The sequence below is a fragment of the Medicago sativa genome, chromosome 6 (genome assembly GCF_051527215.1).
Source record: "Medicago sativa cultivar Bolivia chromosome 6, Bolivia_mono, whole genome shotgun sequence".
In the NCBI taxonomy this organism is placed as follows: domain Eukaryota; kingdom Viridiplantae; phylum Streptophyta; class Magnoliopsida; order Fabales; family Fabaceae; genus Medicago; species Medicago sativa.
Genome location: NC_140754.1, coordinates 88,687,755 through 88,701,568, shown reverse-complemented (window position 1 = coordinate 88,701,568; position 13,814 = coordinate 88,687,755). Strand labels below are relative to the sequence as shown.

At 33.6% G+C, this 13,814-nt stretch overlaps 2 protein-coding genes and 1 pseudogene across 2 annotated transcripts; 1 reads left to right on the top strand and 2 right to left on the bottom strand.

The window, feature by feature from the left end:
- Positions 1-3,225: 3,225 nt before the first annotated feature.
- On the bottom strand, positions 3,226-4,547 carry LOC146917960 (F-box/kelch-repeat protein At3g06240-like). The gene has a single exon (XM_085719655.1). It carries the CDS (start codon positions 4,496-4,498, stop codon positions 3,290-3,292), a length of 1,209 nt encoding a protein of 402 aa, XP_085575781.1. The 5' UTR covers positions 4,499-4,547; the 3' UTR covers positions 3,226-3,289.
- Positions 4,513-5,335, top strand: LOC146917959 (ribonuclease MC-like). The gene is made up of 2 exons (XM_085721968.1): positions 4,513-4,755; positions 4,872-5,335. Exons 1-2 carry the CDS (start codon positions 4,513-4,515, stop codon positions 5,304-5,306), a joined length of 678 nt encoding a protein of 225 aa, XP_085578094.1. The 3' UTR covers positions 5,307-5,335.
- Positions 5,336-11,116: 5,781 nt separating this feature from the next.
- On the bottom strand, positions 11,117-12,416 carry LOC146917958 (F-box/kelch-repeat protein At3g06240-like; annotated as a pseudogene).
- Between the last annotated feature and the right edge of the window lie 1,398 nt (positions 12,417-13,814).

The following is a 13,814-nucleotide window of genomic DNA, read 5'->3' as shown; positions in this document are numbered from 1 at the left end:
CTTGACATGTGCTCTTCTGTGTGGGCGAAACTCTAAGCTCTAGAAGTTGTTAATATGGTTATATCGGGTTCATCTTCAAATGCTTTCCTCCAACCTCTTCTTCAAGAGGAGATTTCTCTTCTCTACCATCCTAGATGGAGAACCTCAATTTGTCTTGTATACTGCGAGGCTAATTGTTGTGCTGACTTGTTAGCGAATTTTTGACACTATTTTAATTGTATTTTCATTGATGTTCTTCCTCCTGCATTGAAACTTCTGTTGGAAGATAATACAAGGGATACTATTTTGCCTCGTTTGATTTCGTAATTTAATTCTTTTTCACATAAAAAAATGAATTTTTTATGCAAGCCTTTAAGTTTTTTGTGAAAATACTAAAGAAAATAATATTCTGTTATGGCATCGATGTAAAATATGATTGAATGAACATCAATGTAAAACTTTTTTGTACCATCGCTGCGAAGTCATCAAATTATTTTACAAAATTCTAAAGTACACCACAAAATAATTAACTTGAAATTTAACAAACACAATTCATCTCCAATTTATGACATGCCTGTATAATTTTCGTTGATGTTCCTTTGACATAATTGTGAACACTAGTTCTAAATACAAAGGTATAGTATACAACATGATATATACTCAGAACTCTAGACATACATTAATACAAATTGTGTCAGACGGTGTTGTCAAATAGCGGTTATGGTAATTTTAATAAACCACTATTGCTCTGCGATACACGATTTAGTACAAAATATTTTCTATCTATGGTCTGCAAACGACAACACTGGATGCAACTAATGTAGGATGAACAGGTTTAGAATATTGAGAATGCTGGAAGAATTGAGAAAACAATTTAGCCTAAAAACGGTGACAAAATACAACAAATCAAGAATATAGTCCAAAATAATTGAGGTTTTTATCAAGTGACTCGAGAAGATTTTCTGGAAAAGGCTTCATGTGCATGAGTTCTCTGGTATTGATATCATATCTACACAAATATTTCAGAAGAAAACATAATCATTAGAGCGAGTAATAAATACGTAATATAAAAATCAGTAATAGTTCTAGTATATTACAGTAGTACATTCGATCATGCTGAAGACAGCAAGAGCATATTTGAAGGATCGATCTGGATTAATTTTCAGGCATTTGATTACCTTTCTCAAATTTAAGAACAGACAAGATCTGTAAAAAAGGATATATTAGTCAGAATGAATGAGGTAACTTCAAAAACAACTTTACTCGTATAAGTAAATGAAGATCATGTAGTGTGTGTGTGCATGTTATAAAAAGTTCTACATCGGTATATCAAGCTAGTATTTCTTGGAGTTTGGAGAAAACTGCTATAATTTTAGAAGCAATGAATCTTCTATTCTAATTGAATTCACTTAGACATGTAATCCACGACAGTGGTTATTAAAAGCTAAGAATACACTTACACAATACATATTCTGATGCTTCGGAACAAGGACATAAGCTCGAGCAACACCAACGCCAGGAACAGATGGAAGAAATCACATCCAGCTAACACACACAAACCTGGAAAGAGGAAAATTGTTTTTTCAACCGTCTATTGCGAACGAGTTTTGTGTTTTAAAGCTCTTCAACATTCTAATTTTTCATACTTTCAAAAATACACATGCATATTTTTAAGTACATATTATTGCATTCAACAAACAACAAGAAAATCACTTGAGAAACACTTCACATTGAAACTCTAAAATGAAGGTTTACTAAATTCAGCAGAGAAAACGTTTTCTAATTCTATTCATTCACCATTCCCCTCACAATCCATCTTATAAACAACTTGTTCAAAACAAAAGCGGATTAGAATCCAAAACACAGGACTCCTATGAAATTGAGTTTACTTGAGCCGGATGAAGAACATGATGCATTGTTTTCTCTTACTGGTGAGAATTCGAGAATAAGGTCAAATTAGATTGGCCACCTCCAGTAGTTCAAGAAAATGATCAATATTTATATATATTGGATTCTGTTGCTGATGGCACTATTTGTTTCTACCAAGGTTTGATAATACCGAAAATAACAATATGGAACGTAACTACCAAGGAATTCAAGGTCCTTCCTCCTAGTCCTCTTGAGTCCCTCCCAATTTCTTAAGACAGGGTTGTGTTTTAATTTCTTGGATTTGGCTATGACCATAAGGAAATTCGACATGCAGCACATTGTATGCCTCTGACAGATTTCGAAAGTTATATCCCACCACATGACTCCATGTGGGAGGTATACATCTTAAGAAGTAACTCATGGAAGAAACTTGATGTAAATATGCCTACCGGCTATCGTGCTTCAGGTATCAGAGTACACACAAATGGAGTGTGTCATTGGTGGAATAGGCTTGATGATTGTGTGATGTCATTTGACTTGCGCAGTTAAGTCTTGATATCCATTGGACCATATGCCTAGGTGATTCAGTAGTTATCTGTAGGTGGTTCTGTCGTTCTTAGCAACAGCATTGTGGCCTTTGCTGCCGTTTGAATCTGGTTTGCCTGTTTCAGGTCCGTTTTGATGTGACTGGTTTTTCTAGTTTGGCACTTCTGTGCTGGTAACCGGATATCTTAGTATTGTTATCTAAGTTTGTAATATCAGTGTCATTTCCCACCCTGCTAGTTCGGCGGCTGTGTACTTTCTTTTATCCCTACAAATTATGCAGCAGAGATTTCTTCATACAACTAACCAGTTTATGCTTATGGAATAAACTTCCCAAAGCATATACAAAGTAAAACTCTATCATCTCATACATCTTGTAAAGTCTCTTCTCTTATACAATTTGCATAACCCTTTAAACGAAATCCCCTATCCTATGCAAAAATTTAAATTTAAAATGTATTGATCAGAATAAGAACCATCCTTTAAACCATGTAGTTACAAAAACTTTACTACCATGTTATGAACTGAATTTTAGAAATTTGAAGTTTTTAATCCAAGGCGTGTAAAAAAGAAACAAACGGTTAAGCACTATAGCTTTTAACCAAAGCATTGTAGCCAAGCAAAGTAACTTTTCTATGGCACTAATATAGTAAGGCTGTGTTTCAAAAACAAAACAGAAGAAAAAAACTTACATTCCCATAACATATATATTTAACCAAACAGATAGTATTGTTCAATTTATTAAAAAGAAAGCCATGCTGCTAATTAGCTTATCAAGCTCCCAAATATACCCTATTTTACATAAAATTGGAGGTCATTGAGTAAAGGAAATATCATCTTACAAAAAAAGAAAGAAAAAAAGTGCATATAGGAAGAAACCCTAATAATCCTAATAGCCTCACTGGCATAAACATAAGCAATCATTTATTTGTCCAATAGGAAGAGAGCTTTCCTTGTAATTGACAATCTGACAACAACCGAATTCCCCTTTAAGACCAAGCTCATCAATCACTCCAGTACTTAAATTAAATCTGACTAGTTCGCCATCTTTTCTTCTGAAGAATAAATCACCATTCTTTCCCTCCCCAATAGGATGCTCAATGCAAGGTAAAGGCCCAATAATGAAGAGTTTAGTCCAAGACTCCTTCACTCCGAGTTCACCCAAAATAGATATGTGAAAAGTAGTCATTTCTACATAGTTTGAGATCAAAGCAACGTGGTCATTTAATACCATCAAGTATCTCAACAAAAATACAGAATCAAAACTATCATTCATATACAAGGGCAGGGGTGTTGTACAAAACACCTCCTTGCTTAAGTCAAATGACACCAAATATCCTTTATGTTCAAATTCATCTTGATACCAGTGACACACTCCCTTCATGTACACATAGACACCTACCCAACCGTGATGAGCACGAGGAAGATCCAGATCAAGTTTTCTCCAAGAGTTGCTTCTTAGGTTATATATCTCCCACATGCTGTCACGTGATAGCTTGATTGGCTCACCATCAATATCACCTTCAAAATCATCTGGTACATCTAGACTATAAGATATATATCGAATGACTTTGTAGTCATCTCTAACATGGTCATAACCAAATCCATGAACATAATAATAGACTTCCTCATAAAGTACAGGTGACTCGGTAGGGCTGGGAGGAAGGACCTTGTATTCCTCGGTAGCTGGGTTCCATAATATAACAACAGGTTCTCGTCCTTGATAGAGGCAAACAATGCCGTTAATAACCGGACCTAAAATATGAATAGCTGTGTTATCCTCTTGAAATAGAGGTGGCCAATCTAATTTGACCTTATTCTCAAACCTCTCACCAAAAAGCAAATATAACACATGAAGATTTGGTAAATATGGCGGAGTCTGTTGTAGGAGGAGACGTGAACCATCCTCCTCATAAGTACTGGATATGAAATAATTACGGTACATGTTCATGAAATTAGGATTCTCAAATAAGCAAGACCATGATTTACATACGCAACTAAACCGTTTCAAAGATTTAAGAGGCAATTTGGACAGAATGGAAAATGCAAGATCATCATGAATATGATTGCTAACCTTTTCAGCTGTAACAGAATCTGTTGATTGCATCGTCTTCTCAGAAGATGGGTTTTCGTGAAGCTAGTAGCGATTGCTGTGAAATTGAAGTGTTTGTTGATTTCTTGTTTCCGTTTTACTCTAGTTATATGTGGCCCCCCACTTTGTGTGTCAATGGAGGATGCAAAATACCTAAACCTGTCCCAAACCAGTTTACAATACACGGGTTGTGGCCTACTAACATATCACAGCCATATCCGGAATTTTGCTTGGGAAAGAAAAAAAATAGTGGAGGATTTAATCTGAATTTGGTAAGTTAAGTTTCATTTGTACAAAGAAATAATTTAATTTGTTGCTATACTTGTTTGTTTATTTTTTCTAATATAAAAAAATCAAAATCTTATATGTTATTTTCCTTCTTCTTTAGCTTAGTCAGTTGCAACCTCAACTTCAACATGAATGGCCTGATGTAATAAATGGAAATGATGTAGATTTTTGGGAGAAAGAATGGAACAAGCATGGGACATGCTCCCTTAGCAAATATACACAGGTAGCCTATTTTCAGCGGGCTCTAAGTATCAAGACAGAGATTAATCTAATAGATGTACTGAAAAACTCTGGTATTGTGCCGCATAAAACAAATCCTTATGACATAGGTCAAATTGTTACAGCCATAAAAAGTGGTAATAACAACCTTGAACCAGCACTTATGTGTACTCCTCCTACTAGTAAGTCATTGCCTTACTTAAAAGAAATAAGGCTGTGTTTGTTTCCCAATGGAAGCACGTACATGGATTGTCCCTCGGCAAGTAGGGTCATAAACTGTAATAATAGTAAAAATCAACTGTTATTTCCAGCCTGATGACTGATGATGGCTATTACTAGCCTTAATTGCAATGATATATATGAAATAAATTTGAAATAACAAGTGTGTACTTCTATTTGTCTTAGCCTTTCATGATAGATCTTGTATATTGCCTTTAATGAATTAATTATGTGTCTTAACGTATCTGATGAGAATGGAGTGGATTATTTGAGAGTGTGTAGCAGAAAGTCTCATAACATAGTAACATGAACATGTGCAACTAGTTTGATAAAAGTTGTGTTATAACTATTATGAAACAGATACATAATTCGGGCTTCGGCCCTCTTGTTATCCAACAAAAAAAGAAACTGATATATAATTGACCCTTCATTTGGCAAGAGAATGAAACTCACTGGCTAATGTGATCCTGCGAATGAGGGGTACTGAAAATCACAATCAGAATCATCTTCATTCAGCAAGCAAGAACAAAATGACCCAAATAAGAACTGAAATTGTGCAAACTCAGAGGATTTGGAAAGAGAGTTGAACAATATTTAGAATCGTCATGCAACAAGGAATATTAGATTAGAGTCAAGAGATGCTTGACACCAAACTGTTAAAAATATAGAGATAAACTGAAACACGCTGGAAATAGAGTAAGATTAAGTATGATTCAATCATAGAATGCAATGTTTCAACAACAAGACAGCAGGAAAAAACTTATGGATAATTGCATTCCTATAACATATATATTTAATAAAACTGATAATATTGTTCGATTTATTAAAAAGATCACGCCAACATGAACGACCAAAGAGAGACGAACAATATTGTTGCTCATGAGTACTCTCACCCTTTGTACTCATGAGTACTCTTTGCTTTGAATTTTCCTCTAATAATGTATTGTTTCTTATTTCTTAATGTGTTCTCTGCTATATATCCAGGTGAAGAAAAGTTACCGAAATTTGGAAATGAATAATGACCTACCTACTTGTTATGGATAAAAATGTTGAGACGACCAAGAAGACATATGAAGATTGCATGCTACCATAACTACTAGAAAAAGTTGTTATGCCGACGTAATTTAGAGACGGAAAATCTTCGTCTCTATCAGAGACGGAAGTTGAGACGGAAAGTTGTTATTTTAGAGACGAATTATGATGGTGTGAGGTGACGGAGTTTAGAATCGAAAAGTCTGTCGCTGATCTAAATCCATATCTAACGAGATACTTTGCAAGGACAGCACATACAAGTTTTTTAGAGACGGAATCTAGAGACAGAAATGCAGTTTGTCCGTCTCAAATTCCGTCTCTACTATATCCATTTCTACATTCGTCTCTAAAATCCGTCTCTAACATTGTCTCTTGATATATATATGTCTCTAAATCTGTCTCTAATGAATGCTTTTTTTTTAATTCATAAAAACTTAAAAATTAAAATAAAATGGATCTTTTTTATTAATTATATTTATCTACCAAAAAATACTAACATGGGCGGATGACGCATATGATCCATGATGAATCAGTAACTCTAGTCATTTCCCTAAAAAAAACTCTAGTCATTATTAGATAAATCAATATCTTAAAGTCTTGTAAAATATTGACATGAAACTATTTTCCTTCCTTTTGTTTCCATAATAATCGAATTTATATTCATAATATTTATTAATTTTTTTAGTTTAATTTATATACATGTTAATTGTAAGTACATTAATTGACCCTAGCTGACCAACAATATCAAATAAAATCATATATGATCATTATATAAGACATAATTAGACTAATAATGAGCCAGAGGCTTGAATTTATTTAATTTTAATGACAAATGTGAGTATGTTAATTGTTATGTTAATATTTTTCTTTCATGCCACGATTTAAACCCTAATTGAGCTACCCCATCCCTAAAAGAGCTCAAATTTTGATGATCATAATTTTGTGTGTAAGTTAATTTGATAAACTATCTTTTCATAAACTCAGTCAACTTATAAAAAATATTTCTCCGTCAATTGAAATAGACTCAACCGACTAACAATATAAAATAGAATCAACCTCGTCGTTGCATATAACCTAATTGGATTAAGAATGAACCAAAAGCTTGAATTTCAACGATCAAAATCTTCAATATAAGTCAATCTATCTCTTCAGAAACCTAGTCAATATGAAAAGACGCTTCTCTGTCGATTAAAACAAACTCAACTGACTAACATTATCAAATAAAATAAATTTAACCAATGGATAGAATCTAATAAGATTAAGAATGAACCTAATAAGATCAAGAATGAACCACAAGCTCAAATTTTGACGATCAAAATCTTCAGAATAAGTTAACCCGACAAATTATCCATTTAGAAATCTAGTCAACATAAAAAGACAGTACTTTGTCGATTGAAACAAACTCAATCGACTAACGGTATATATCAAATCAAAACAATCTCGCCGTTAGATAGGACCTAATTTGACTGAGAATGAACCAGAAGCTCAAATTTTGACGATTGAAATATTCAAAATAAATCAACCTAACAAACTATCCATTTAAAAACATATTCAACGTGAAAAAACAATTTAGAAACCAGACAAATTATCCCTTTAGAAACTCAGTCAACATGAAAATACACTTCTGCATTGACTAAAACAAATCAAACTGACTAATGGTATCAAATAAATTAAATCCAACAATGAGATAGAACCCACCACTTGCACAATTGAATGAGAATGTGTTTTTTATCATACTTAAAATACCTTATAATTGATACGACAACACATTGTCCAATAACAAAGTATATAAATTAAACTCTTATTATATAATAATTTGTAGGAAATAATGATTTTATTGTATATTTAAGAAACAATTATTTAGTTAAAAGAAAAAACAACAACCATTTTTTGTAAAGAAAAAAAGAAACTTTTTTTTTGTCAAGTAGTCTAGTGGCTAAAGCTCACACATTATAAATGTGAAGAAATAGGGTGTGTGCGGGGTTCGAACCCCAACCCCTGCATATATAATGCAATGTCCCTACCAACTGAGCTAAATTCATGGGACTTCTTTTTGTGAGCAAAAAAAAACATTTTTTTGGTAAAAAATAAATAAATAAAAATATTTAGGGGCTTTAGGGGATTATTTTGAGGAAACAAGCCTTAGGGATTTTATTTTTCTTCATATTTATGGGTCTATTTTCTTGTGTCTGCTGATTTTGTGTTATAATCATTTAATTTGGTTTTAAAAGTAACGAGCTTTTGATGTTCTTGTTATAAATCATGTGGTTTTGATGAAAATGAAGGTTAAAGTGTGAACTGAGAAAAGAGAGATGGAGGTTGATGAGAGAGAGTACAAAGCATCTTCTTGATTTTTTTAAAAATTTATTTTTGTTGGATGACACAAAAAAATTTGCTACCTAAGGGGGTGTTAAACTGGGGTATGGTAAAAATGGGTGTTTATAGAACATTTTCCTTATTACTTTTATATTTGTTTGACTTGTGTTTTCAAGGTAAATTTTTTTATAAAGGATTTTGTAAACAATGCATTTAAGAGAGTGAAAAAGGTGCAGAGGATCAAATCCCAATAATTCAAAGACCAAAAAAAATATTGGTCATCATCCATTTGAGGAGGTTCAAAAAGAAAACCTCAATGTTAAAATATTGCAACAAAAAAAAAAATATACGTACCGAGTATGCATTTTATTTCTATTGAATTTGATGAAACTAAAATCATACCTCAGCACCCACATAGCCAATTACGCGCGATTGAGTTATATAAATAATAATTTGCTTTTAGTGCAAGCAGTGTGGGATTAAACTTTGCTTCAGTTGTGGTGTCATAGTCACTTTCAGATTTATGTATAAAAATGCTTCTCGAGTCTTGATGCTATTCCTATTTTCTAACACATTTTTTCACATAATGCAAAAATCCTTTCATGCTATTCAATAGGTTTATATTGATTTCCTTGTTCCGGAACAAGAGGGACTGGAAAAGGCTTCATGTGCTTTAGTTCTCTAGTATTGATATCATATCTACACAAATAATTCAGAAGAAAACATAATCGTTAGAGCGAATAATAAATACTTAATATAAAAATCAGAAATAGTTCTATTATATTTCATTAGTACATTTGATCATGCTGAAAGACAGCAAGAGCATATTTGAAGGATCAATTTGGCTTAATTTTCGGGAATATGATTACCTCTCTCAAACTCAAGAACAGACAAGATCATGTAGTGTGTGTGCGTGTTATAAAAAGTTATACATCGGTATATCAAGCTAGTATTTCTTGGAGTTTGGAGAAAACTGCTATAAATTTAGAAGCAATGAATCTTCTATTCTAATTGAATTCACTTTGACAGGTAATCAACGACAATGGTTATTAAAAGCTAAGAATATACTTATACGATACATATTATGATGCTTCGAAACAAGGGCATGACCTCAAGCAACACCAATGCCTGGAACAGATGGAAGAAAATCACATCTAGCTAAAACACACATGCCTGGAAGGAAGAAAAATTGCTTTTTCAACCATCTATTGTGAACGAGTTTTGTGTTTTAAAGTTCTTTAGCAGTCTAATTTTCATACTTTCAAAAACACACATGCATATTTTTAAGTGCATATTATTGCATTCAACAAACATCAAGAAAATCACATGTGAAAAGGTTCACATCGAAACTCCAAAATGAAGGTTTACTAAATTCAGCAGAGAAAATGTTTTCTAATTCTATTCATTCACCATTCTCCTCACGATCCATATTATAAACAACTTGTTCAAAACAAAAGCGGATTAGAATCCAAAACACAGGACTCCTATGAAATTGAGTTTACTTGAGCCGGATGAAAAACATGATGTATTGTTTTCTCTTCCAGGTGAGAATGATCAATATTTATATATATTGGATTCTGTTGCTGATGGCACTATTTGTTTCTACCAAGGTTTGATAATACCGAAAATTACAATTTGGATCGTAACTACCAAGGAATTCAAGGTCCTTCCTCGTAGTCCTCTTGAGTTCCTCCCAACTTCTTATGACAGGGTTGTGTTTTAATTTCATGGATTTGGCTACGACCATAAGGAAATTCGACATGCAGCACATTGTATGCCTCTGACTGATTTCGAAAGTTATATCCCACCACACGACTCCATGTGGGAGGCATACATCTTAAGAAGTACCTCATGGAAGAAACTTGATGTAGATATGCCTACTGGCTATCGTGTTTCAGGTATCAGAGTACACACAAATGGAGTGTGTCATTGTTCTCTGTGATATCATTGTCTGGCCTTTGCTGCCCTTTGCGTCTGGTTTGGCACTTCTGTGTTGGTATCCGGATATGAAGGTGGTGGTGGTATTGCTATCTATGGAGTTTGGAATAAACTTCCCAAAGCATATACAAAGTAAAACTTTATCAACTCATACATCTTGTAAGGTCTCTTCTCTTATACAATTTGCATAACCCTTTAAACGAAATCCCCTAACCTATGCAAAAATTTAAATTTAAAATGTATTGATCAGAATAAGAACCATCCTTTAAACCATGTAGTTACAAAAACTTTACTACCATGTTATGAACTGAATTTTAGAAATTTGAAGCTTTCAATCCAAGGCATGTAAAAAAGAAACAAACGGTTAAGCACTATAGCTTTTAACCAAAGCATTGTAGCCAAGCAAAGCAACTTTTCTATGGCACTAATATAGTAAGGCTGTGTTTCAAAAACAAGACAGAAGAAAAAAAACTTACATTCCTATAACATATATATTTAACCAAACAGATATATAGTAATGTTCAATTTATTAAAAAGAAACACAGAGGGGGAAGAATCCTAAAGAAAATATCATTTCTACAAATAAGAAAAAAAAGTGCATATAGGAAAGAACCCTAATAATCAATCACTTATTTGTCCAATACGAAGAGCGCTTTCCTTGTAATTGACAATCTGACAACAACCGAATTCCCCTAAGACCAAGCTCGTCAGTCACTCCAGTACTTAAATCAAATCTCACTAGTTCGCCATCTTTTCTTATGAAGAATAGATCACCATTCTTTCCCTCCCCGATAGGATGCTCAATGCAAGGTAAAGGCCCTATAACGAAGAGTTTAGTCCAAGACTCCTTCACACCGAGTTCACCCAAAATAGATATGTGAAAAGTAGTCATTTCTACATAGTTTGATATCAAAGCAACGTGGTCATTTAATACCATCAAGTATCTCATCAAAAATACAGAATCAAAACTATCATTCATATACAAGGGCAGGAGTGTTGTACAAAACACCTCATTGCTTAAGTCAAATGACACCAAATATCCTTTATGTTCAAATTCATCTTGATACCAATGACATACTCCCTTCATGTAGACATAGACACCTACCCAACCGTGATGAGCACAAGGCAGATCCAGATCAAGTTTTCTCCAAGAGTTGCTTCTTAGGGAATATATCTCCCACATGCTGTCACGTGATAGCTTGATTGGCTCACCATCAATATCACCTTCAAAATCACCAGGTACATCTAGACTATAAGATACGTATCGAATGACTTTGTAGTCATCTCTAACATGGTCATAACCAAATCCATGAACATAATAATAGACTTCCTCATAAAGTACAGGTGACTCGGTAGGGCTGGGAGGAAGGACCTTGTATTCCTCGGTAGCTGGGTTCCATAATACAACAATAGGTTCTCGCCCTTGATAGAGACAAACAATACCGTTAATTACCGGACCTAAAATATGAATAGCTACGTTATCCTCTTGAAATGGTGGTGGCCAATCTAACTTGACATTATTTTCAAACCTCTCACCAAAAAGCAAATATAACACATGAAGGTTTGGTAAATATGGCAAAGTCTGTTGTAGGAGGAGACGTGAACCATCCTCCTCATAAGTACTGGATATGAAATAATTGCGGTACATGTTCATGAAATTAGGATTCTCAAACAAGCGAGACCATGATTTACGCACGCAACTAAACCTTTTCAAAGGATCTATTGATTTTTTATATTTTATTATACATACTTAACAATTTTGGATGCTATATTTAAAAAAAAAAAAAAAAGTTTGAGTCTCCTAAAATTGTGAGGCCCGGCACCATAGCTCACATTGCGCTTGCCAAGGGCCAGGCTTGGTTGACAATGGTTCTTTGCTAGTGTTGGGTTGTGTACTAGGAGGAATGCTAACAACACACATTGTAACACACACTTTTCAACACACTCTCTTTGATTCGTTAAAATTCACATGTGAACTTTAAAGAATTAAAAAAGAAAAAATCAGACTCGCATAAGAAATCTATGATAGAAAAATTGTAAGTTGTTTGAATTTTGGGGAAACAATCATCATAACATTGATACTTTTATTTAGGGAATTTATAGAGTTAACATGAAATATATGAATTCACTTTAAAAAAAAAAATGAAATATATGAATTTAACATATGGGACAATGCCACTTTTGTGTATGGCTCTCAGAGATGGTGGTCAGATCCTTTGCTTTGCTTGGATATCGACTGACCTTTGTTTCTGTAATTATTTCACTGACTAATTGTATCTTGGGGTGGCCTCTTTAGTACACCTTGTACTTTAGAGGATTCACCGCCGTTGTTAATATATTTCATTTTTGCTTCTTAAAAAAAACATATGGGACAAGTTTACGATATTTTAAGTTGTTAAATATATGAATTTAACATTGTTGTAAGATTCTTATTGGAAGACCTCATGTTTATTTTAACATGTCATAATATTTCAGAATGCATTTGACAATTCGTAAAATCGAGGGGCTTTTCTATTAGATAATCCCAATTTCATGAACTAATTCGTCTATTCACTTGTTTTTGAAATCACTGTAGAATTTTTAGTAAAATTTTAAATAACTTTATAATTGTGATAAAACATACATTAAGACTAACGAAGACACACAAAATCAAAATTTTCTTTGACGTCTTTTACATATTACCCCATTACCCCATATATTACAAACAAACATGACAATTAAAATAAATATTGACAACATCTTGTTCTTTAGTTTTTAATTATTGAGTGGTTGAGGAAGGTTGAACGGTGCGAAAAGGAGAGTTGATTCTTAATGATTTTTTTTTTTTTGCGTGGTGGTAAGGTTTTGGTTGTGGTAATGATGAAGAAAGAGGAATATGTGAGTTGTTTGTGTTTTTGAAGGTTTTCATGCTTTTCTGTTCGATGTCTGCTCTTGTTGATCTAAGATATGGATCAATCTCCGTTGCCGCTAGCTTGTGTCGGGTTTTGGTCTTCAATTTACTTATGGCTTGTTTATGGGTTGTTCTTAGTTGTGGGATGTTTTTGATCCAAGCCTTATTCCGATCTTCTCTGTTTGCGTAACCATTCCACATGTCATCTGCCTCAAGGGTTTTCTTTTTGGATTTTGGTGGGCTAATCGCTTTTGATTCGAGATCAAGAGTTAGTTAGTGCCTAGTTCCAATCTTTTGAGTTGATTATGATGTTTTCTCCGTTAGACCGAAAGTTAAATAGTGCCTTCATGATTTGTTTCTGGAGGCATGTGGACTGATTGCTTTTGAATCAATATCAGAAGTCAGTTTCTTGACTTAAAGTTGTTAGGC